The sequence below is a fragment of the Ovis aries genome, chromosome 16 (genome assembly GCF_016772045.2).
Source record: "Ovis aries strain OAR_USU_Benz2616 breed Rambouillet chromosome 16, ARS-UI_Ramb_v3.0, whole genome shotgun sequence".
Lineage (NCBI taxonomy): Eukaryota > Metazoa > Chordata > Mammalia > Artiodactyla > Bovidae > Ovis > Ovis aries.
The window spans coordinates 4,293,155-4,318,175 of NC_056069.1; the positions used below are offsets into that span (position 1 = coordinate 4,293,155).

At 48.9% G+C, this 25,021-nt stretch overlaps 1 protein-coding gene across 5 annotated transcripts in view; it reads right to left on the reverse strand.

The window, feature by feature from the left end:
- SH3PXD2B (SH3 and PX domains 2B) overlaps positions 1–25,021 on the reverse strand; it is a 122,274-nt gene that overhangs the window by 31,680 nt on the left and 65,573 nt on the right. For all 5 annotated transcript variants that reach the window (XM_060400311.1, XM_027979990.3, XM_042233674.2 and 2 more), the window contains 3 exons: positions 19,808–19,899; positions 12,075–12,100; positions 4,116–4,250 (listed from right to left, as the gene is read on the reverse strand). In XM_060400311.1, coding sequence (XP_060256294.1) covers positions 4,116–4,250; positions 12,075–12,100; positions 19,808–19,899 — 253 coding nt within the window. The remainder of the gene's footprint in view (positions 1–4,115; positions 4,251–12,074; positions 12,101–19,807; positions 19,900–25,021) is intronic.

Sequence of the window (25,021 nt, forward strand, 5' to 3'; positions counted from 1 at the left end):
AAAGGAGAAGAGAAAGAAGGGGCAGCCTCTGAACTAGCTTCCTGGTCTCACAGGGAGGCCTTGGCTTTCAAGTTCCTTGAAGTAGAAGCTGCCTTCGGCTTTGCTTGACTGAGTGCACCTCTTAATACATGTTCAGGGGGCTGAGCAGTGTGGGTGTGTATGTATGTGTGTATATGAATGAATGGGGTTGATAAACCTGTGGGAAAATCAGGAAATATGCCATATATGTCTTCCTAAGGACTCATCTCTGTAGGTATATGTGTGGCAGATAAACTGTCATGCCAGCAATGACAGCGACGATGCACCAGACCATCTCTCGCGGTGCTTCCTGTCTGCCACTGACCCGCCAAGTCCCCACGGCAGCCTGTGAGCTGCGTTCTATTGTGACCCCATTTTACAGATGGGGAAGCAAAGTTCAGAGAGGGGCCAACGTCACAAAGAAAGTGGTAGAGCTGAGATTCACACCCAGGCTGTCTGGCTTCGAAGCCTCAGCTCTTAACTCTCGGCATTAATGCCTCGTACATTGCTGGAGGGAGTAAATGGGTTTGGCCACAGTTTGGAAGCAGGTTATTTGGCTGTGTCTTAAGATTTAAAATGTGCCTGTCTTACGGTTCTGCAGTGTTCCGGGTATGTGCGTGCTAAGTCGTTTCAGTCATGTCCAACTCTTTGAGACCTCCTAGACCATAGCTTACCAGGCTCTTCTGTCCATGGGATTCTCCATGTAAAAATACTGGAGTGGATTGCCATTTCCGCCTCCAGGGGATCTTCCTGACCCATATTTCTATGTCTCCTGCACTGGCAGACAGGCTTGTTACTAGCACCACCTGGGAAGCCCACTGCCATGCTAGTCTTCTGGGTGTCTAACTTAAAGAGACACTCGCAGTGTATACACAGATACACTGTTCATGCTGGAGAAAGAGAAGACTTATAGTATGCCACCTCTCCAAATAGGGTGCAGATGTTATGGGAATAAGAGCTAAAAGCTGACTTAAGAAAGAGCGCGCTGGGATTTCCCTGGCGGTCCAGTAGTTAAGAGGGCTTCCCTCGTAGCTCAGTGGGTAAACAATATGCCTGCAATGCAGGAGACCCAGGTTCGATTCCTGGGTTGGGAAGATTCCCTGGTGAAGGAAATGGCAACCCACTCCAGTATTCTTGCCTGGAGGATCCCATGGACAGAGGAGCTGGCGGGCTACAGTCTATGGGGTTGCAAGAGTGGGACATGACTGAGCGACTAAGCACACACCAGTAGTTAAGACTCTGTGCTTCCACAACATCCCTGGTTGGGGAACTCGGCATCACCAAAAATAAAAATTTAACAACAACAAAAAACAAAAAAGGAAAAGCAAGCTGCAGGTCAAGATGTATAGAATGAGACACAACTGGGGTTAAATCTATAGAATATGTATGAGATATGACCTGTATGTACGTGTGTACCGTTATACATGTACATGTGCATATGCAGATACGCACACATACACACGTGTACAAACGTGTACACTGTCTATACACATATGTGCGCACATGTGTACACACACATATACACATACTTATACACGCCTGTGTATACAGTTATCAAGAAGCATTCACCCCAAACTGACAGAAGAGCAACCTATGTCTGGAAAGGGGACCAGGCAAGAAGTTGGTGGAAAAAATTACATTTTAACTTTATTATTACTGTTTCAAGAAGAACATATCCATATATTACTTGTGTAAGTAAAACATAATTAAAAATAAATGCTGACTTTGTGGACCACTTGAAGATTTGAGCGTCTGCCCTCTTTCCCTTGCTGCCCTCTGGACACACCAGGCTCATCTTCCACCCCATCCCTGCTCCTCCTCTCCTCCCAGCAACATGTTCTTCCTAACATCACTCAAGGGGCTGAAGCAAAGCGGGGGAAGGGGGGTGGGTGCTCCCTCCCTCAGTCTCCATGGAGCATCCCAGTCACACCCACGAGCTGACTATACTCATTTCCAGGAATTAGAACGTCACATGGCCCCGGGGCCAGCTGGAACTGGTTAGGAGTTCCAGCTCGGCAACCTGTCACGAGATTCTGGGTGAGTGACCGAGTCACTTGGAGTCTTAGTGTCTTCAGCTGTGAAGCAGGAATAACAACTGCTGCATTGAGTAATCAAGGGGTTTTGGTTGGCTAGATGCTCATCTCCTGACTAAAGGGAACACGCTCCAGAGACTGCTGGAAATGTTTTTTCCCCTATTTGTTGGACCTTAGCTAGTCACTGCAGAGAAGGCAATGGCAACCCACTCCAATACTCTTGCCTGGAAAATCCCATGGATGGAGGAGCCTGGTAGGCTGCAGTCCATGGGGTTGCGAAGCGTCGGACACGACTGAGCAACTTCACTTTCACTTTTCACTTTCATGCACTGGAGAAGGAAATGGCAGCCCACTCCAGTGTTCTTGCCTGGAGAATCCCAGGGACAGGGGAGCCTGGTGGGCTGCTGTCTATGGGGTCGCACAGAGTTGGACACGACTGAAGTGACTTAGCAGCAGCAGCAGCAGCTAGTCACTGGGATATCAGAGATTGGCCCACTAACACAGCTAGCCAACGTCACATTTTAGCCACAACAAAGTCAGTGGGTTTATGTCTCTTTTTCCTGGAGAGGGTCCCTTTATGCCCTCCTCCTTGATCTCTGTCTTCAATGGTGCCAATGCCCTATTCTGGCTAAAGAAGACAAAAGGAAGGAAATTCATATTTTTGAGCACTTGCTGTGTGCCAAACACAGGCTTGGGCACTCTCTATGTATTGCCTCATTTAATCCTTGGAGCACCCTTCTTGATGAAGCGACCTGCCTGGCTGTAAAGTGCAGAGTTCAGGTAGGAACCCAGGCTAAGTGTCTCAGAATCTCATCACACTCTGTCCCGGCCAGTATCCAGACAAATGTTTCATGGTGCTTTTCTTAACTGCATTTCACAGATGATGTGTTTTATTTATTTTTTTTAATTGGAGGTTTGTGGCAACCCTGCATCAAGCAAGTCTATCAGCGTCATTTTTCTTACAGCGTTTGCTCACTTTCTGTCTCTGTCACATTTTGGTAATTCTCCCAATATTTCAAACTTTTGAATCTTAGCCACTGGACCACCCTGGGATTGGTGATCTTTGATGTTAGCACTTCAAAAACACTGTGAGTCGCTGGAGGCTCAGATGATGGTCAGCAAGGGAGTATTAGCAAGGGAGTATTTTCTAAATTCAGGTACACACGTTGTTTTTTTGACACAGAGCTATTGCACACTTAACAGAGTACAGTACTGTATGCGGTGCTGCTGTGCTGAGTCGCTCAGTCATGTCCGACTCTTTGCGACCTCATGGACTGTCCATGGGGATTCTCTAGGCAAGAATACTGGCGTGAGTTGCCATGCCCTCCTCCAGGGGATCTTTCCAACCTAGGGGTCGAACCCAGGTCTCCCGCATTGCAGGCAGATTCTTTACCATCTTAGCCCCCAGGAAGCCCAAGAATACTGGAGTGGGCAGCCTTTCCCTTCTCCAGGGGAACTTCCCAACCCAGGAATCCAACCAGGGTCTCCTGCATTGCAGGTGGATTCATTACCAGTTGAGCTACCAGGGAAGCCCACGGTATTGTGGGCTTTTATTTACACTCAGAAACCAAAAAAATTCAGGTGATTTGCTTTATGGCAGTGGTCTGTAACTGAACCTGCAACATCTCTGAGGTCTGATGGTATGTGAACAGCGGCTCCTGTGACAGCAAGAGGGCTGAAGCAGGGTGTCCATCCCGCCAGAGCCCACAGGGGACAGAACCTTCATGAGGACTCCCATCACAGCCAAAGGCAAGTCAACAGAGCTAATTTCCGCTGCAATGGCGGGCTCTGTCTCCAGGTGCTTTGAAACCAGAAGGAATGTCCATCAGATGGGAACCTCAGGACAGTCGATAACATGTGACCCAAAGGATGCTGGTGAGCTGTGACCAAGTGGGATACTCAAGCACTGGGATCAAACAGGGTCAGATCTGTAGAGTCATCAACCGGGTCTGTGGAGACTGACTGGCCTGGACTGGCTGTTGCCGTTTCTGCCCTCCCCAGCGTTCCCTATCCCAGGGGCTTGCTGACAGCGCGGGGCGGCAGGGAGGGAGTCCTGGCCCCTACCTGACTCGTTCTTCTCGATGATGTCCACCACTTGCCCCACGCTGAGGCTGATCTCCGAGCTCTCCTGCTTCTGGTAGTCCGCCACCACCACATACTGCTCCAAGACCATGGGGTCCACTGAGGTCAGGTCGCCCCCTGGGGGTACAAATTGTCATCACGCAAGCCGTGCGTGAAGGGACAGGAGCCGGAAATAGCGGGCAGGTGGGTCATGAGGACATTCCAATTAGAGACAGAAGCTGTGGCAGGACTGGCCTCAGTGGTCACCTCATCCATTTATCCTTTCACTCGCTTTCTCACTCAACCGCTGCAATTTACCAAGTGTCTGTCCTTGTGCAGGCACCGAGGGATCACAGTTGATTAAGATATGGTACTTGCCCCAAAGAGGATGACAGCCTAGTGGGAAAGTTCCTTCATTCACATCTATTTATCCGTCTATCGATCTGCCATTATTTATCCATCACACCCGCTCAACGAAGCATCCACTCATCATCCATCCAGCCAAACATCCATCTGTTGCCATCCATCCATCCAAGAGGAAATCGACCCTGAACATTCATTGAAAGGGCTGATAGTGAAGCTGATACTTGTCCACTTGATGCAGAGAGCCAACTCATTGGAAAAGACTCTAATGCTAGGAAAGATTGAAGGCAAAAGGAGAAGGAGGTAGCAGAGGATGAGATGGTTACACAGCATCACCAACTCAATGGACATGAATTTGAGCAAACTCCAGGAGACAGCGAAGGACAGGGAAGCCTGGCGTGCTGCAGTTCATGGGGCCACAAAGAGTTGGACATGACTTAGCAACTGGAAAACAACAAGTTTTTGATTGATGCATTGCTGGAAGCAACCAAGATGGCGGACAAAGACTGAGCAGGAAAAGGAGGCTGCATTAAGTGGAGCGGTCAGCGGACCCCTCTGGGAGGTGACATAATGCAAAGACCTCCGAGACAAGAAGGCAGAAAGAAATGGGGACAGAGCAACGCAGGCAGACTGTCGGACAGGACAGGCCGGGAGCCTTCTAGGAACTGGAATGGGGTGGCTGAAGTCCAGGAGCAAGGAGAGGGCAGTCCTGTCTGAGATCACTTTGGCAGGCACGGGCCAGAGCAGGGAGGGTCTGCTGGACCAAGGCAAGGAGTCTGGATTTTTTTTAAACCCTAAAGGAGAAAGCCATTGAAGGGCTTTAAGAAGGGAATGACAAGATTTACATCTTTCCAAAGACAATTCTGGCTGCCACATGGAGACTGGATTGGAGCCTAGCAAGCAAAAAAGCAGCAGACCAGATGGAGGCTGTAGATTTGCAGACAAGACAGGATGGTGGCTTTGAACGAGGGCAGGGGCAGTGGGGGAGAGGCGACCTGGAGGAGTCTGTTCCCACAGGATGCAGTGCTGTGCAGCCCTGCTTAAGTACTAAGACATATCCGATAAATCAATGAAAAGCTATCACAGGATATGGGCAATGTAAAGGGACATCAGACACTCCAACAGAGGGGGCAGCACTTTCAGAGCAGCAAGCTGAATGTGGTGGGAGGGCAGGCTGGCTCTTGTCGCCACCAGGCCTGGTTTTCTGAAAGTCCTGATTTGAAGTATTTCCCCTTATATTGTTTCCATAAACTGCTAAAATAGCCGTTTATATTCTGTGTCCAAATACACCCATATGGAGCTGAGTTTGTACATCTCTTCCCAACTCTGCTGGGTGGTGCCTTACTGAAACTGGCCGTAGAGGGAGTATTTACACCATGGAAATTGGCAAATGCTACAAAGTGGGGCTTTCCATCAGAGGGCTGGTTGTGAAGTATTTACCAGCAGGCCACTGCACCCCAGCCTCTGGCATCCAGAAGCAACACAAGAGCCCTTTGTTAGAACCACGCTTTCTGCGTTTCTGAGGCGGAAAATCAGAGCAGGGCATGGTAGCCGGGTGAAGGGTCACACTGCATTTTGGCTCTGTGACCACGCTCTGGCCACTCACCCTCCCAGGCTGAGGGTCACAAAGCAAAATGGCAGGGCCCCAGGGTAACCTTGCTACACATACCCTGGGTGGAGAAAGCATGAGAACAGAAAAAGAGAGGAAAAACAGAGATGGCAGATATGGAATGAAGGTTCAGAAGATTGGGAGGGAAGTGGCCCCATGTGAATGCCTACCACAGGCTACACTGTTCATAAATCACCTTGACACAACCGCCCTGGAAGGTGGGTATTACCACTCTCCTTTCATGGACAAGGAGACAGAGGCTCAGCTATCACCTGACTTGCCTCAGATCCCGCAGCTAGCTGGTGACAAGGCCAAATCTGAAGCAGGTCCGTGTGGCGGCAGCAGGTGAGGCAAGAAAAGACGGTAGGAAGGAAGGGTGTCTGAGGTCTTGCTCTCCTCCCCTGTGGGTTCCCCCCGACTGCCCCCAAGTCTTATTTCTTTGCAGCTTCAGGGTGGTCTGCACTGCTGCCAGCCCTTTCCTCCTCTGTTGCCTCTCACCTAGGTCAGTCTGCAGAGCTGACTTCCTCCCAGCCTCAAGCAAGACAGACGGCCCAAACCAGCCCGGCCACTTGAGCGCTAACACCTTTCAGTGGCCGCAGAGCAGGCTGGTGCCTGGCACCCCCTGCTTCCCTTCCGCACAGTGACCTCCTGACCGGCTCCTTAACTCCCCAGCACTGTGCTCCTAGGAGGTACTCTCCTGTGAAGGAGTAAGGCAGACGCTGGCTTGCTGGAGGCTCTTGGCTCAGGTCATCATGAGCAGGAGACACATTGCCTAGTGAATGCAACAGATAGAAACCATGGGTCTACCGCGTTTACCCCAGAATCCAGCCTGCCCCGGTGTTTGCAGCCCCAGGAATGCGGCTACTCGTCTGTTTTAACCCCTTTGGGGCTGGGCTCATGTAACTACGCTTCCCTGGGTCTCCCCTGGAGACAGAGAACTAGAGGGACACAAGAGAAGCGCCCACGTGAGTCAGGCTGCACGCGGAGACTGCTGCTCGGGTTAGTGCTCAGAGAGAGCCCAGGTCTTCTGGGCAGGCTAGACGGGGCAGGAGGTGTCTGCGCACAAGTGTGTATGTGTGTGTGGGGGGTGGTTCTCTGCTGCCTCTAGATGCGGCCATCAGGACTCACCCTCCCAGAGCCACAGGCCTGATGTGGGAGGACCTTCTTGCCAGCACTCTATCACCTCGCTTCACCCACATCCTCATGAAGCCACATCCTCTGCACTGGGGTCTGAGAAAGGCTTCTTGGGGCCGGGGTTCAGAGGCGGGGCACCCTGTGATTGCTCTCCATCCTGCCCCTCCGTGTCCTCCACACTGCAGGCAGAGGGCTCCCTCAGCAGCGCCACCCTCTGCTCAGCACCTGCTGTGGCTCCCTTGCGCCCTCAAGTCCTCCATGACCAGCACTGGTCTCTCTGCTGACACTTTTTGGCCACCTCATTCCTGGCTCACCTGTAAAACTGGAAAGCATGCAGGCGCCTTTGCATAGCTGTTTTCTCTGCCTGGGATGTCTCCGCTTCTCCTCCGCATTCAAACAGGAACCACCTATTCTTAGCCTCCTAACTGGCCTCCTGTTGCCAGCCTTGACCCCTCCCTACAGTCTATTCTGGACACAGCAGCTAAAAGAATCACACTTAAAAAAAAGTGTATCACAGTTCGAAATTCAAGGCCCGGCAATGGGCTTGACTTCACTCAGGAAAAGTCCCACTGGCCTACAAGCCCTCCCTGGTCTGTGCTGATAGTTACTTCTCCACTCTCTCTAAGGTGGCACAGATGGCTACTTCTCCCCCATTCTTTCTTCTGCAGTAAACAGACTTGGCTGAGTTTTAGCTTGGCACAGGGCTACTTGGAATGAGACTCCTTCACACTGGGAGTGGTCACATGACCAACTGTCAGCCCGGTAGGATGTAAGTAGAAGTGTTTTATGTAACTGCTTGGTAAGGATCATTACAGGAGGTGCTTACTCTGTTTCACCCTTTACTTGTTACTGCTGGCTAAAATGTGCACGTGATGGCTGGTGCTGCAGCAGCCACCTTGGGCCATGAGATGACCTCAGAAAATGCTGGCCACGTGTGGCAGAGCAGCAAGACAGGAGTCTGGGTCACTCCTATTGTCAAATACACTATTACTCCTGGACTATCTATGGAACGTGAACTGAGAAACACAATTAAAAATTTAAAGGCACAATTATTTTTAGTTACTATGCTCAGGCCTCCTTGCTACTGTGTGATAACACAAAGCAATGTCCACCTCAGGGCACTGTGCATTTACTGTTCCCTTGCCAGGGACAAGTTTCCTCTAGATATCTGCAGGGCTTCCTCCCTCCCTTCCTTCAGGCTCCTGCTCAAGTGGCATCTCATCAGCGATGTCCCCTGACCACCCTTACTTCACTCCGTTTTATTTCATGCCATCATGCTTTTTTAAAACCGTCATGGGTTCTATGTATTTCCTTGTCTCCTTGTCTGTTTTTCTGCTCTAGAACATAAGCTCCCGTCAGGGCGGCGACTCAGTTTCTTGTTAACTGCTATACTCACACTCCCTAAAGGCTCACAGGCCCACGGCCCATTTTTGTGCAAAGGGAGCAAAGAATGTACTTTAATAGTTTTAAACCCTTGTAAAGAATAAGAGGGAGAATAAGAAGAAGAGGAAACAAAAACATTAAGAGTCTGTATGCAGCTTGCAACGCCTAAAATATTTACTATCTGGCCATTTAGAGAAAAAATGTCTACCAACCCTTGACCCCAGAACATGAATGGCATCCGCAAAGGCTTAATAAATATCTTAACAGAAGAACGAATGTTTTAAAACAGCTTTAAATGACTTCTGACCTCAGGGAGACACTCAAATGCCTTCTCACACAGCATTTACACTGTTTTATTTTGCTTACACATCTGTCTTTTCTACCAGACTGTGAGGTTATTGCCCACGTGATGCTGGCCTTTGCATTCCTGGGGGCCTGGAACACTGCCAGGCACACAGTAGGTGCTTAATAGACAATGGACGAATGACCATGTTGGTCTTACTCACGCAGCACGGAGGCTCAGTGAACATTGTGGTGTGAATGAACAAAGGATGAAAGGAGACATCTAGAAACCCTTCCCGCTCTACACAGCTCGGGCCTCTTCCTGAGAACACACCGTGCGGAGTCCATTGGCAGGCACCTGTCCACCTCACAAGCAGCCAAAGACTACTCCTTCTTGTCTGTAGGTAGGGACGGAGGCTCTGGTCAAGCCAGGGTCCGGTAAGTCAGGTTACTCTGTCCAGAACGTTCAGCAGTTGCCACCTGCTTTTAACAACTGATGGTGCCCAGTGGTACCACATACAATTGTCAGGACTCTGGTCAATGGACTGATCTACTCACTTCTGCGCCAACTCCCCTCACCAAGCTGCCAACCAGTCTGGGATAACCATGAGCAGTGACGGGACCGGGGAGTGATGGGACTCATGGTGAACAGGCCATGAAGTCAGGAAATAAGGAGGGCAGGGGGCAGGGCGGGGGACTCAGCGCTGGCCTGAGCAGGCCAGGTGCTGGCTCAGGGCTCAGCACTCCTTCCGAGACTTGCTCAGGGGCCAGGTCTGAGCCTTAACTTACATCTCCTTCCTATTCTGCTCTAACAGTAGCTTTAGACTGTAGTTTCCCGCCACTAAGCGGCTCAGAATTGGAGCTGCTTTTTCAGCATCAGTTCTTCCAGGCAGGTTACTTCATTTTACCCAGAGGACTCAACTTATCAAAAACATCATTCGTTTGATCTACAAGGAGTCTCAAACTAGGCCACAGGCCATTTAAGTGTTAGGTGGAGACACCTACTAGAGGGCTATGATCTTGCAACCAGGCTTTATAATGCATAGTAATCACAGTACTTAGAAGCTGATACAGACAGAACTAAGTTCTAGGATAAGGAATGTCACTCTTGTGGTCCAGCAGGGAACAAGAGAGAAGGGAACAGTCAGGAGAAAGGAGGAGCTTTGACAGTGGAAGGGCAATTTTATCATTAAGGAAGTATCATACTATAAAATATCCTCAAGAGGTAATAGCTTTCACCTACCACAAAAGCTTTCTGTTTGGCTTTTTTTTTTTTTCTTCGTGATGGTAGCTTTAGAATGTTTAACTGATGAGTAATGGTAAAGACTTTACTTCTAGAAATTCACTACACTGTCTGTCTTGCTGAAAGAGCCCCCAGACAAGAGGCTACTTTGGTAAGTAAAGGGTAGAAAAATCAGAAAGAGATGGTCCTTAAATAATTACATGCTCTGTTAAATTTTGGTAGGAGGATTTTTTTTCCTGCAGGATGAGCAGAATTTGAGACCACATTAGCCAAAGTCTGCAGGAACCAGCCAGCTAGCCAGCCACAACAGGCATATTCTGGAGAGATAAGCCTTCTTCAACTCACAATTCTGGCATAGAAACTGCAGGGCTTGGGCTGTCAACATTAAATCCTTTTTGAATTTAATCAGGGAGGCTTGTTCTAACTTAAAGGAAGTATTCAAAGGTCAGATAAAAAAATAAGGCTAATCCCACCAAGGGTTCTTAGTCTGAATGAAGAAAGACGCTATTTTCCACCCAGTTGAACTATAGATAAATCCGTCCCCCATCATTGCAGGTGAATGATGTAACAGTGGTCACCACAAATTACAGAGCTCCTTCCTTCTTCTCCAGACCGGTCCCCTCATTAAGCCTGCTCTGACTGAATACCTTTGTTTTCACCAACCAGAGCTGTCTGTTTCCCCCTCCCTCCCACCCGTCCACTCCAAGAAAGTTTCTGCGCACGCAAAGCCAGAAACTCTATGACCAGCCTAAGACTGTCTGCTTCTCTTCTCCTCTCTGCTCTTTTCTAAGAAACCTATCATTATCCTCAGGGTTCAAGGGCTATTTGTAGCTTTAGCAGGATGTCATGGCTCCGGCCAGTACCTATTAAGCTAGAAAGTAGGGCTATAAACAGACTGGGAAAAGGCTGGAGTTCATGCATGACCCCATATCTTAAGGCAAAGAGATGCAGTTCTTTTCTACTCTTCCCTGCAAGAATAGCCTTGGGGCCTATAAAGCTGACCACAGGCCTGGTACCCAGGGGGAAGTAAAGGGATAAAAGATGTTGAATTTGGCATTATTACTGATGCTGGATGAGAACACCTTTGTGTGCTGAATGAATAATAGTAGCATAAAAAGAGCACATATATCCTTAGAGCATGCCACACACTGTTCCAAGTGCTTCAGATATTATTATATTAATAAATCCTATAATAATCCTACAAGGTAGAATACTATCCTTATCCCCATTTTACAGATGAGGATACTGAGGCCCACGATAAAGAAGGCATCCTTTTTCACTTCGGGGATCTCTGCTTGGCCTCCTCTCCCCTCTTCCTTATCAACCCCCTCAAACCTCTTGGAGTTCCAGATAAAGAAAAGAATTTAGAACTCTGCAAAGCTCTGAAGGCCATGTTGCCTCCAGATGTGGCACAGGCTCGGGCCTTTGCAGACATGCAGGACGTTTTGGGCTGCAGGAGGACAAAGCTGGGCGACTGTGAATCCAAGCTTATCAACCCCAGGTCTGTGAGAACTCAATCTTTCCTCTGCACACACTCAAAATCTCACCTTCTTTTTTTCCACAGTTGCTCTTGATGAAAGTCATGCTGTCCAGGGAATGAAAGTGCGTTAGGAAGGCAGAGAACTGACTATGTGGAAGTGAGTACGGGAGCTGCCTGCGAGAGCAGTCATCACTGTCCAGATCAGCGGCTGATCGAAGGGAGCGCACAGACAGGCCTGGCACGGAGGCTGGCGAATGGATCAGGCCCAAATCTACTGCACACTCGCATTTCTGAGCTTGCACGCTGTTCCCTCAGCCCCAACTGCTTCTCATTATCCATCCATCCATCCATCCATCCATCCATCCATCCCATTGCTGTATCCCCCATGTGGTGCCCAGGGCCTGGGACATAGCTCAGTAGGGGTATACTAAACATCAAATCAATAGGAGAAATGGAAAATATTCTTACCAGATTTCTTTTTCCCAACATGTTCCCTGTATAGGAAAGAATGGGGGTGGGGAAGAGCAATGAGTCAGTATCTTTTGTGTATTGCTACGAGTTATTCCATTAAGAAAAGGAGATTTTTTCCTCCCACGACATCTCCGAATGTAAGATCCAAGACAGCCCCAGGGACCCAGACCTCCTTAAAAGAAGGAATTCCTTTTAATTTTCTCCTTTTGCTCTGGTGCCCTGGGGACAGCATCTCCACTCTATTTGTAGAGGAGGGGGCTCCAGGGAGTCGATGGGCAGGGGTGGGTATGCAATCTGAAAACAGGAGGTAGGCCCCCATGCTACACGGGCCCTGAGGCCACCTCATCAGGCGAGGGAGAGGCCTCTCCTACCCTGAGCAGTGCCCTGAGCTGAACAATTGGAGCAGGAAACTCTCGGTGGTGAGTGGAATACATTGCACCCTCCCTCATGGAGGGAGGATACTATTATGGGCTGGAACCCATACAGAATGAGTAACCACTTTTTACACTTGTTAACCACGTCAGAGTTTATACACACAATTGCATTATGAACACAATGTTACAAATGAGGGTTTACAACATACTTTTAAGTAAACTATCCCATTAGTAAAGAGCTGTCCAGTGTTACAGAAAGTAAGATGAGATGGGTGGGTTGAGACAGATATTGCGGCAACAGCAATATTAGCTAATACTTAGTACTAAATTCCTGATAAATGCTGTTAACTTGTGCCAGGATCCTGCTAGGTATTTTGAGTTGACTCACTTAATACTCATAATAACCCTCAGAAATAAGTACTCTCTTATCGCCCATTTTACGGTTGAGGACAGTGAGACACAGAGAAGCTAACTAGCTTGCACAAGGTCACACAGCTTGCAAGCAGCATAGCCAGGATCTGAATCCAAGTCTATCTGAATTTTTAAGGACTGAGATGCAATTCACTTGTCATAAATTTCATTCTTTTAAAGTATAGAATTCACTGTTTTTTTCTTAGTATATTCACAAAGTTGTGCAACCACTGCCACCATCAAATTCCAGGAAATTTTCATCCAAAAAGAAACCTGGAACCCCTTAGCAGCTCCTCTCCATTGCCATTCCTTCCAGCCCTTGACAACTATTAACATGCTCGCTGTTTCTAAGGCTTTGTCTATTCTGGACTTGCACTATGAATGTAATCATACAATAGGTGGCCTGTGACTGGTTTCTTTCACGTAACATGATATTTTCAAGGGTCATCCATGTGGTAGCTCACATCAGTGTTTCATTCCATTTTATGGCTGAATAAGATATTATTCAATGGGATACCATTGTGTGGATAAATCACACTCTATTCATGGACATTTGGGTGGTTTCCACTTTTTGGCTATTATGAATAATGCTTTATGAACTGTGTACACAAATTTTCATGTACATATTTTTATTTCTCTTGGTTATATACATAGAGATGGAATTGCTGATGAAACAGTAACTCTAGGTTTAATTTTTGAGGAATTGTCAGGCCGTCTCCCACAGCGGTTACACCATTTACATCCTCAGCAGCAACATAAGGAGGTTTCAATTGCTCCACGTCCTCAACACCACTTGTTACTGTCTTGTCTTTCTGAGTCCAGCCACACTAGTGGGCATGAAGTGGTATCTCCCTGTGGTTGGGACTTGCATTTTCTGATGGCTAAGGACACTGAGCATTTTTTCATATGTTCACTGGCCATTTCTGTATCTTTTCTGAAGAAATGTCTATTCAAGTGTCTGATTTTAAAGTCTGGGTTTTTAATAATGTTTTGGTATAATCTAAAAATTGGGGAGCAGGGAGCTAAGCTCTGGAGCCCGGGGCTTCCCTTCTGCATGTCTGGAAGCAGCAGCAGGGCTGGGCCGGTCAGGAGTGGTGTCCTCTGGCCAGGCATTGTCCAGCGAGGCCCAGTGTCACACCCTGCGTGGGGGAAGGTGAGGTGACAGGGGAATCTCCCCGCTCACAGTCCCTGCTGTCAGCTGCAGACAGGGTCCTGGTCGGAGCGCTGTACCTGGACTGACCCCCAGGACCCTCCCATCACTCCACTCCACAGGTGGAGACACAGAGGCCCACAGAGGTGACGCGCTTCTCTCAGGACTGGAACCCGGCAGGCCTGGCTGGAGCTCACTCTCCGACCAAACCCCGGACAGTCCTGCGGGAGTAGCTGTCCTTAAACGGCCAGGTTCAGGACACACCAGCAAAGGCCTCTTAAGTCTGCTTCTAAGCAGAGTGCCCTGTGCCACATGGCCGTCCAGGCTGTGACCTGGGCTGTGGTCCGGGACACCTGAAATCCCGGCTCCCGCCCTGCTGTGTCCCCGCCGCTACTGGCCCAGCTGGAGTGGGGAGTGAGGGGTGGCAGGGGGCTCTCGGGGCCAAGCAGCAGCTGGTGTGGGCTCAAACAAGCATGCTGTTTCCTCTGTGTGACTTGCTTAGGGTGATCCCAAGTTTTCCCAGGTATGGCAGCAAAACCGTCCCTCTAAAAGCACCATTTGGAACCCATGATGTCTTTGCTTAGAAATGCTGGGCGAATCTCCCAATCTCCGCTGCAAGCCCTTACTCAGGGCTGAGCATCAGAGACTTGGTCAAGGGACTAGCGCCACTGAGCGGCTGCCCCCGCAATGCATTACTCCCTAAACAACAGCAGCTAGGTGACGCTGTCTGCTGTGGCCCCAGAGCCACCCTTGGGCTCTCAGCAACTGACTTCCTCCCTTCCTTCCTCTTCAAAGTCTGGCTTAAGGACAGGAAGGCGTCACTAGGAAAGTATGTGTCGTATGCCTGACACCATTATCACCCTTTATGAGAAGGATATTGCTTCACCAAGATGTGGGCAAGGTTAGCTACGCCCACTTTACTGATGAGGAAAGAGAGACTCAGAGACGTCAAGTCACTTATCCAAGGTCACAAAGCAGGGAATGGATAGATAGGAAACTTCCCTTTCCTTCCAGGAAACCTCTGGGAACCAGATAGATACACTCCGCAGGGTGCTGTTCCTTTGTGCTTTTGGGGGGCACAGTCTAGGCTGTTCTATATTTTTAGCGGATGTTCTCATTTGCGGGAGTGTTTGTGTGCGTACATGCACACATGTATTCACACGCTCACACTGCCTTTCCCACAAGTATAGATATCTCCTGAGGGCAGGTGCTATTTTTCTCTTGTATTATTCCTGAGGGAAGAAAGGGAAATGATCATTAAACACTATAGGTTGTGGTCTTTTTTATTTTTTATTTTTAAATAAATGGAGCAGTAAGATTTCTTCTAGCACTCAAAAGGTTATAACTGTAGAAAAAAACTTTAGATTCTCAGCACATACCGTCAGTTGAAACGAATTCTAATCGATTTAATGAGTAAATAGTACAAGAAACCCCAAACCATAAATCAACTAGAAAAAAATTAAGGGAACTATCTTGTGTCTGAATGGTAACTGCCCTTCTTAGACCGAAAGAAAGTGAAAGAAGTCACAACTAAAAGAACTGGGCACCAGATTTGACTTCACAAAAATATAAAATTTATGCACATCATAAAATCCAGAAACAAAATGCACGATAAAAGGGACAAATATTTACAACAAATACAGCAAAGCTAATTCCTTACTATATAAACAACAAAATATTCCTTACTATATACAACAGTAAAATCAACAGAAAAACCGAGCAAAGAGATTTCCCCCTTCCAACCACGAGTCAAGAGCTTAATGTTGCTCTTGAACTTTAATGCCAACCAGCTTGCCTCTTTTCTAGCTCAAAAAATGCCCACCAGCCTGTAAGACTCCCAAGGCAAGAACTGGGATTGTTTTCCAGGCTTTCAGTGTGGGTGGCATTTGTGGGAAACATTTAGGAAATTAACACACTTGAATGGGTTGACCCTGTCTCTGCTGGGTTTTGCCCAGAGATGTGGGGGATGGGAGAGCCATCTGGAAGGCCTGCAAGGAAAGACTCTGGTCCTCCCATAGGAGAACAAGCATCTTCGCACAGTACCCACTCCTTCCAGGGACGTACTACAACCAAACAGACCAACTAGCTTCTTTCTTAGCATCTCATAAAAGACCACAGAACCCAAGCATCTTGGCCCTGGCAGCCCAGGAGATGTGAAAACTGTGTATCTACTATGTGCCAGGCACTATGCTAAGCCCTTCACACACACAGCCAAACCTCACAGTGACCGTGGGTCCCACATCCACGGATTCAACCAACCTTGGGTTGAAAATGTTTGGAAAAAGTTTCCAGAAAGTTCCCAAAAGCAAAACTTGTATTTGCTGTGTGCCTGGCAACCATTTACAGAGCATTTATATTGCATCAGGTATTATAAGTAATCTGGAGATGATTTAGCGGGTATGATATCTGGGTATGAGAGGATGTGTGTCGGTTTCATGCAAACACCGCACCATTTTATATGAGGGACTTGAGCATCCATGGATTTTGGTTTCTGTGGGGGGCCCTGGAACCAATTTCTTGGTCAATAACGACAGTACGATTATTCCCACCTAGGAAGTGAGGAAACGGATCTACCTGAAAAGTGCAAGAACAAAACTCTAACTCCAGGAAACTGGAGAAAATCTACGTTTGGAATTTTCTAACGTAATACTCAGGGAGCACCATCATGATTTCAGCCCCCAAACTCCAGAAAACCAGTGCTGATCATGTCCTAACCTCCCCATTGTTATTTCTGTTCAGTCTCCCAGTGACCCCATAGTGTGGGTGGGGCAGGTGACGTTTCACAGATGAAGTCAGTGGGGCGGGAGGGGAGGGGAGGGGAGGGGGTCGCTCTGCCCAGGGGGAACAGCTGGCCGCCTGGCCAGCAGACCAGAAGCACGCTGTGGGCACAGACTGCATCTGCCATGCCATCTCCATGTCCCCGTGCCCAGCCCTTGGGCCTGGCAGTGGGCAGGCCCTCGATACCTAGTTCCTGAATGGATGAGCAACGCTGGCACTCCTAACTGGGAACAGCACTGGGTTTGGACCTCCCAGTCCTGTGTTCCTTCTGCCAGCCCGAGCCAGCCAGTAAGTGGGAAGGGTCATGCTACGGCACCGGCCTCCCTGACACCCCGGGCCCTCTAGAGGGCTGGCTCCCACCCCGCGAGCCGCAGCGCCCTTCCTTCCTGCACAGAAGTGGCCAGACTCTTCTCCAGCACAGCAGGCTGCCCCAGGCCTGGCCCTCGCCCATCTCTGCAGATAAGCTGGGGTGAGGCCTGCTCAGAGGCTGAGGACACACGCACCACCCTCGCCAGGCAGGAGGCCGAGGACATGCGAGTGTTAACACTCACAAGGGGCGCCTGGGTGGCGGTTCTTAACTTCAGGCCCCTGAATGGGATCTGATAGAACTGAGGACCTCCAGAAACTGGGGTGGTTTTTTTTTTTTTTTTTTGAGAGAAGGAAGAAAGCTTTTATTGGGTTCTCTAAATGCTCTGTGATCCTCCTCGAAGTTAAGATCTGGGATGCTGAGATGAGGCAGAAGAAAATCTGGATGTCACAGAATCCAGTAGCCCAGGGAAGCCACACCCAGGTCAGATCTGCCCCTCAGGGGCTGGTGTTTTACCTTTCCTCCCATGGGTACTGAGTCCGGTCTGTGGAGTGCTGGCCAAGCGCTTCTCTCTGCAACTTGTCATTGGACTCTTGAGTAAAGCTACAAGGGAGGTGCCATCAGATCCACCCCATGAGACAGGAGATGGACGCAGGCGTGAGGAGCAGCCTGCCCAGAACCACTCGGCTTAACAGTGGCCCAGCAATCCTCCTGGTGAGGGTCTACCGAGGGGCATCCTGGACAACCCTGGGATATAGACAGCTATAGCTGGGCACCCAGAGAGGAGAAAATACCATGGGCCACCACTTTCTGAGCTCTTGGCAGGTTCCTGGAATTTCTACTTGCGGTAGCCACTCCATCGCCACTATAACTATAAAGTAGGTTGCTATTCCCATTTCATAGGGATGGAAATCAAGGCCCAAGGCTACACAGCCCATGTGCGGTAGAGGCGAGATTTGAACCTGGAGGTACCTGACTGCAAACCCAGACTCTTTCTCTTAAGTCTGGCTGTCCCTTTTGTGGAAGGTATACACAGAGCTTACGTTCAGACTCAGGTAGACCTCACCTCTCCCAAATGGTGTGACCTTGGGCAAGTCTCTTTTATTACCGGGAACCTCAGCTTCCTCATCTGTAAAATGGAATGACAATTCCTACCTGGCAGTTCTGTGAGACAGTAAAGTAGGAACCGAACATGCCATGCTCCACATCCTTGGATTCACCTCCCCTAGAAATGAGACTCGAAGCCAGGGGCCACAAGCCTGAGCTGACAGTTTAACTCGACTGCCTGGGAGCACTGCAGACAAAGATCCCGTGAGAATATCTCACCATGTCTTGTTCTGTCCATAAAAGCTGGGGAATGTTGACCAGGCACAAATGATGAAGACACCAGGAACGGAAATATCAGCCAGGATGGGCTGCAGGCCCAAGAGCAGATTTATACTTATTCTGCATCTTTTCAAAAAAATCCACGGGTTGGCAAGGCATTCCCTTGTGATGTTCTGGTTCAAAAGATTTACTGGGGTCCCTTATGAAATATCAGCCCCCACACTTCTGTAGGCTGTCTCTGAGAAGCTATATTCACTTATGCTGGGCTTGTCACAGGAAATGGTATTTATCACAGAAAGTTAAGTTTATCACCTGTGGATAGTTAAACCATTAGTCCTGAGTGAGCAGCTCACTTTGGATGACCTCCAAACTTGATTCTGCATGTCGCTCTATGAGTGTCTATAAATGGCTTGATTCTACTTGCTAGAACTCTTTGCTGCTTTCACCTTACAGGGCTATTGAAAAACTAAGCTTTGTGTCTCCACCAGATTCACTTCCAGAAGGCAACATGGGTCTTTTGAGCCCCACCTAATACTGAACCCACGAAAGCCTGAATCACTGCTGCTGCTCTGGGCAGTGAGTTACACTCAGAGCTAAGAGGAACATTTGCACTCCTCCCAGAACTGTGCCTGACTGGCACTTCTCAGCTCTTCCTGACAGGGTCCCAGTGGATCCCCAGGCCTGCCAGCTCTTGCTCCTATGACCCAGGACAGCCCAGCACCTGTGGTCTGTGTCCTCCACTCTCTCTCCTGTGACTTCTCCATTAGACAGATCCCTTCTTTCTGCAAACAGGCAGGAGGCCCCTTCCCCGAAAAGGGCTTTTGAAAATAAGCACCATGTGTAAGTCAGCATTTCCTGCGGGTGCCACCCACTGCTGGCCTAAGAAGGCCGTCGGGCAGGGGGTGCTGGGTTCTGCGTGATGCGCACTGCACGGAGTGCGGGGGCGCCGCCCGGCCCCTGGGCGCACAGGCTGTCTGCTGCAGGAGAATGCAATCACACCCTGGTCCTGCCACTCACTAGCGACGGGGACTCCACGGGGTCTCCCTCACTCACACCCCTGGTGGTCGTGCGCACATCCGCCTTCGAGAACAGGGCACACGGTCCCACCTCCGGGGCTCACCATCTCCAGTTCACGTGCCACGGGGAGCGCAGGGCGTTAGGGAATTCAGAGGTGCATGCGGCCAGCTTCCTTCACCTATAAAACTCACCTACGCCGCCTGTGGTCACTGAGGAGGCCGTAGGAGGTAAGGCCTGGCAGGGGCTCCAATGAGAGAATCTAGTTCCGTTTTTACTTAGCGGTCCTGTAATTGCTCCTGGGCTGGCTGGTCGGGCAGGAAGGAGGGCTTTGAGAACGCGCTCGAGGGAGATCCACAAACCAACTTACTCTTTGGGGGGATTCAGGTCCTCCGGTCTTGTTTCAAAGAACTGTAGCACCTCATCACACTGGGAGATATATGGCGGCAGCTGGATCAGAGCCTGGGGAAGAGACACGCAGGCGAGCTCAGTGGAAGGGAAGAGCGGTCAGGATGCAGAAAGTCAAGACTCCGTCGCGATCACCCACCCCCCAGAGTTTCAGATTCAGTAGGTCTGGAGCGGGGCCTCCGAATGTGCAGTTCTAGCAAGTTTCCTCGTGATGCTCCATGGCTGGCGGAGGGAACACGCCCACACAGAATATATACACACAGATACTACAGGCATACTTTGACAAAGAATATGTACATATTTAGACAAAACAACAAATTGTGCACAAGTCCCTACCATATAGCACAGGGAACTATATTCAACATCTTGCAATAAACCATAATGGAACAGGATATGAAAAAGAATATATATATATATATATATATATGCATACAGCTAAACCACTTTGCTGTACACCAGACACTGGCACAACATTGTAAATCAACTACACTTCAATAAAAATGCTTTTAAAAATTGCGAATTTCGTGCCCTGTCATTATTCCTCTACATCACCATCTCTACGGGACACTCAGTGTCTGCTGGATAGAAATCTTGGGCTTTACTCAACTAGCTGCCTACTGACTGGTGACAATTAGGTTGTCTCCAACGTGACCTGCCCACATGTCCTAGCTCACGGAGGGATTCAAGTGAAGCAACTACTTTATGATTTAGGTAGAGGTCAGAGAGGTTGAAATACCTGGGACGTCCCACTGCTCATGTCCACGTTCATCTGCCCCTGTGGCTCATCATTTTAAGGAGCCTCAACTGTCCCAACCAGCTAGATAAGGAGGCAGTGGGGGGGGGGGGCGGGCGGGGAAAGGACACAAAGTGGACCCAGGCATTTCTTATGCTGATTTATCTACCAACAGCTATTCAATGATTCAACAGACATTTACTTTATGCCCAGCACTGACTGATTTCTGGGTCAAACAGGACAGAATTACAGGGTACATCCCATCATGAAAGGATCTGAAACAAACTCCATGGCTCCAAAATGAATCAACAACTTAATTTAGCAAATATTCACTTAAGCCCGCTCTGGCACAGGTTCTGAGGATGCAAATCTGAGTGCAGTAGAGCTGTCTCATGTACACACTTTATTATAAATTCCCAGCAGGGAGAGGGCCAGTGCAGATACCAGAATTTAAACAGCACGGGTGTGCTATGGAGTGAGGCAGGACCCTGCTCTCCTCGCAGAGGCCTCATTCCCTGGTGTTTCTCATATGCCTTCTTACCATGCTGAGTGTGGAGTCTGGAGTGAAAAAGATTTGTCTTGTAATTTCCGTGAAACAAGGCTCTAAAAGCCATCCCTACGCACAGTGATTTTCTAACCCTGCCACTGGACGATGATGGACTATGGAGAGATGGCTAGGGGGTCTCCAATGTGGCGCCTTATACAGCATTTTCAGGGGATATTTTGCCCCTACATGATTTATCTTTCTGGTTTTAAAGAAGTTTTAGTTGTGGTAAAATATACATGACGTCATTACCATCTTGATCATTTTCACATGTGCCATTCAGTGGCACTGAGAACAGTCACGCTGTGGTGGGACCATCACCACCAGCCATCCACAGGCCTCTTCTCATCCTGGGAGTCTGCACCCCTGCGCCCATCAAATAACAGCTCTCCACTCCCTCCTGACCGGGCACCGCTGTTTCACCTGCATGTATGCATCTGACTGCTGCAGGCACCTCATTCATATGAGGGCAATCACACAGTACGTGTCTTCTTACGACTGGCTGGTTCACTTAGCATCACGAGCTCAAGGTTCATCCACATTCTCTGCAGTGTGCGTCAGAATCTCCTTCCTTTTCAAGGCTAGATGGTATTCCATTGTATGTATATGACACATCTTGTTGATTCACCCCTTGAGATTCAAGTGGGTTGCTGATCCTACAGGACCTTTGAATCAGGCTCTGACTTTAAGTCACCTCCCCTCTCCTGATGTATGACCTGACCCAGCCTAAAGTGGAGAAGTGGGTGGACATGTTTTAGCAGTGTGCCTTCCCTGGTCACTGTCAACTTTCTGCAATGGATAAGGATACAAGGATAAAGGATGCTGACTTGAAGGGCCTGGTATCTGTGACTCACTGATATTTTTTATTAGCCTTGCGTAAGTATCTTCTGCCCTGCAGCAACTGTCCGGGGCCAGCCTTATCCAGGCCAGAGGCAGAGAGCTCAAGAGGGAGCAAATGGATCTGGTTTGGAACAGTATTTATTCTCATGCTATCCTGGGGCTCCCTGTGGGTCGCTCTTTCCTCTGAAATCCTGCAGTTCTTGCAACTGGAACCACATAATGAAGGAGCTGATCCTATTATGCTGGACTGTGGTGTGTCCTGGCTGCCTCGTGGGCAGAAATCTTGTGGCTCCCCCCAGACTGCAAACACAACATTCCCTTTCTGTGGGCTCAGCACTTGACGACTCCTTAAATACATCTGTCTGCATCATGCCGTATCATCCTGAGAGGGCTGGCCCACTCTAGAGATGGGGAAATGGAGGTTCTGGGGAGGTTAACTAGGCCACGTGGGGGCCAAAGGAGCTGACTCCAGCTCCTCTACCTCAAATCTACAGAGGGTTTCCTCCTGTACCTTCCCTAGGTGCTTCGGCCGTGCCGAGAGGGCCTTGATGTCTGGTCCAAAGTGTCTGCAGCATAAATGAGGATGAGGCCTGGAGGTGGCCACAGTCTCTGCCTGGAGCGGGCCTGTCTGCTAAAATGGGCAGAGACCCCAAAGGACCAGTGAAGAAGGGACAATGAGGCCCACAGAAGACAAGACCACATTCTTGTCTGTTTCTGAGCAATTCCTAAGGAGGCAAAAGCCCAGCCAAACCCACGAAGCATAAAATAAACCCAAGTCACTCATAAAGGGCGGCTCCAAACATGACCCGGGGCACAGCAACAGTTCTGCTTCTGAAATACCCCAGAATCATCTCGTGTTTGGTCAGTAATGACAGAGAACCACAGTTCCAGGAAAACTCTGGTTCTGTTCCCGGTGGAATGGATAGATGTGGCTACTGGACATAGGGCACAGGAGAGGTGAGGCGAGCAAGTCCTGCTTGTCTGTGTAATGTCAGACAGGTCCTGGGTCTGCGCTGGCCACATTCTAGCACCTCTGAGCTTCAGTCTGCCTGTCTGCAACATGGAAATAAGTAACTCCCTACCTGGAGGGTTACTTGTGCTACAGAACAAGTGAGCAAGTGTTTATCATACACGAGCTGCTTGATGTACATGTGGTTAACCCTGTGGCCCCCTGGACTGTACCAAGAACAACAGTGTGCTGCTTGCTTCCAGGGGTGACTTTAGAGTCAGCAAGGTGATTCAGTTCAGTAACAATGCCTCAGCTAGAGAGAGAGGGTTTGTCTTCAACAAAATTTTAAGCGCACAGCACAGTACTGTTGGCTGCCGTACAGCAGATTTCTAGAGCTGATTCATCTTGCTTAACTGAAACCTTATGCTGCTGCTGCTGCTAAGTCGCTTCGGTCGTGTCCGACTCTGTGCGACCCCACAGAGGGCAGCCCACCAGGCTCCGCCGTCCCTGGGATTCTCCAGGCAAGAACATTGGAGTGGGCTGCCATTTCCTTCTCCAATGCATGAAAGTGAAAAGTGAAAGTGAAGTCGCTCAGTCGTGCCTGACTCTTAGCGACCCCATGGACTGCAGCCCACCAGGCTCCTCTGTCCATGGGATTTTCCAGGCAAGAATACTGGAGTGGGGTGCCATTGCCTTCTCTATTGATTCCTAACTCCTCACTTTTCCCTCCCCACCAGCCCCTGGAAACTAGTGTTTCTCGTCTTCTCTTTTTAGGTCTCGCCCTGCAGCATTCAGGATCTTAGCTCCCCAACCAGGGTTTATAGAAACCGTGCTCCCTGCAATGGAAGTGCTGGAGTCTTAGCCACTGGAAGGCCAGGGAAGTCCCAACCATTTCACTCTTTGATTCTACAAATCTGACTGTTTTAGATGTCTCAAGTAAGTGGAACCATACAGTATTTGATCTTTCTGTGACTGGCTTATTCCGCTTAGGATAACGGGCTTCAGGTTTACCCCTGTTGCTGTGAATTGCTGGATTTCTTCTTTGCATGCTGAATAGTATCCCATTGTAAGTACAGGCCACGTTTAGGTTGCTTCTGCATCTTGGCTATGGTCAACAGTGCTGCAATGAACATGGGTGTGCTGATACCGCCTTCAGATCCCGATTCCAATTCCTTTGACAAATACCCAGAAATAGGATTGCCTGACTACACGATAGCTCTATTTTTAATTTTTTGAGGACCCTCCATACTGTTCTCCATAGCGGCTGCACTTTGCACTCCAGCACGGTGTGCGAGGCTTCCAACTTCCTGTATCCTCATCAGCATGCTATCTTGTTGCCGTTGTTCTTGATACCAGCCATTCTGACAGATGTGAGGTTATATTATATTGTGGTTTTGATTTGCATTTCCCTGATGATTAGTGTCACTGAGCAACTTTTCATATACCTATCAGTCACTCGTGTAACTTCTCTGGAGAAATTCAAGCCATTAGCCTGTTTAAAAATTGGGCTATTAGTTCTTTTTGTTTATTGAGATGTATGAGTTCTTTACATTTTGGGGGGATTAACCCGTTATCAGATACGTGATTTGCAAATATGTGATTTTCCATCTGGTAGCCGACATGACTGAGCGACTTCACTTTCACTTTTCACCTTCACGTGTTGGAGAAGGAAATGGCAACCCACTCCAGTGTTCTTGCCTGGAGAATCCCAGGGACGGGGGAGCCTGGTGGGCTGCCGTCTCAGGGGTCGCACAGAGTCGGACACAGCTGAAGCGACTTAGCAGCAGCGCAGCCTGCCTTTTTACTCTATAGATCGCATACTTTGTAGTGCAGAACTATTTTAGTTTGATGTATTCCCACTTCTTTATTTTGTTTCTGTTGCCTGCACTTTTGGTGTCATATCCACGAGATCATTGCCACGAGTCCTGAAATAAAGCCGTGCATGTGGTTAACTGATCCTCAACAAAGGCGCCAAAAATACATACAGGGACAGGACAATCTCTTAAACAAATGGTACTGGGGAAACTGATACCCATATGCAAAAAAATGAAACTGCGCCCTTATCTTATACCATGCACAAAAACCAACTCAAAATGGACTAAAGACTCAA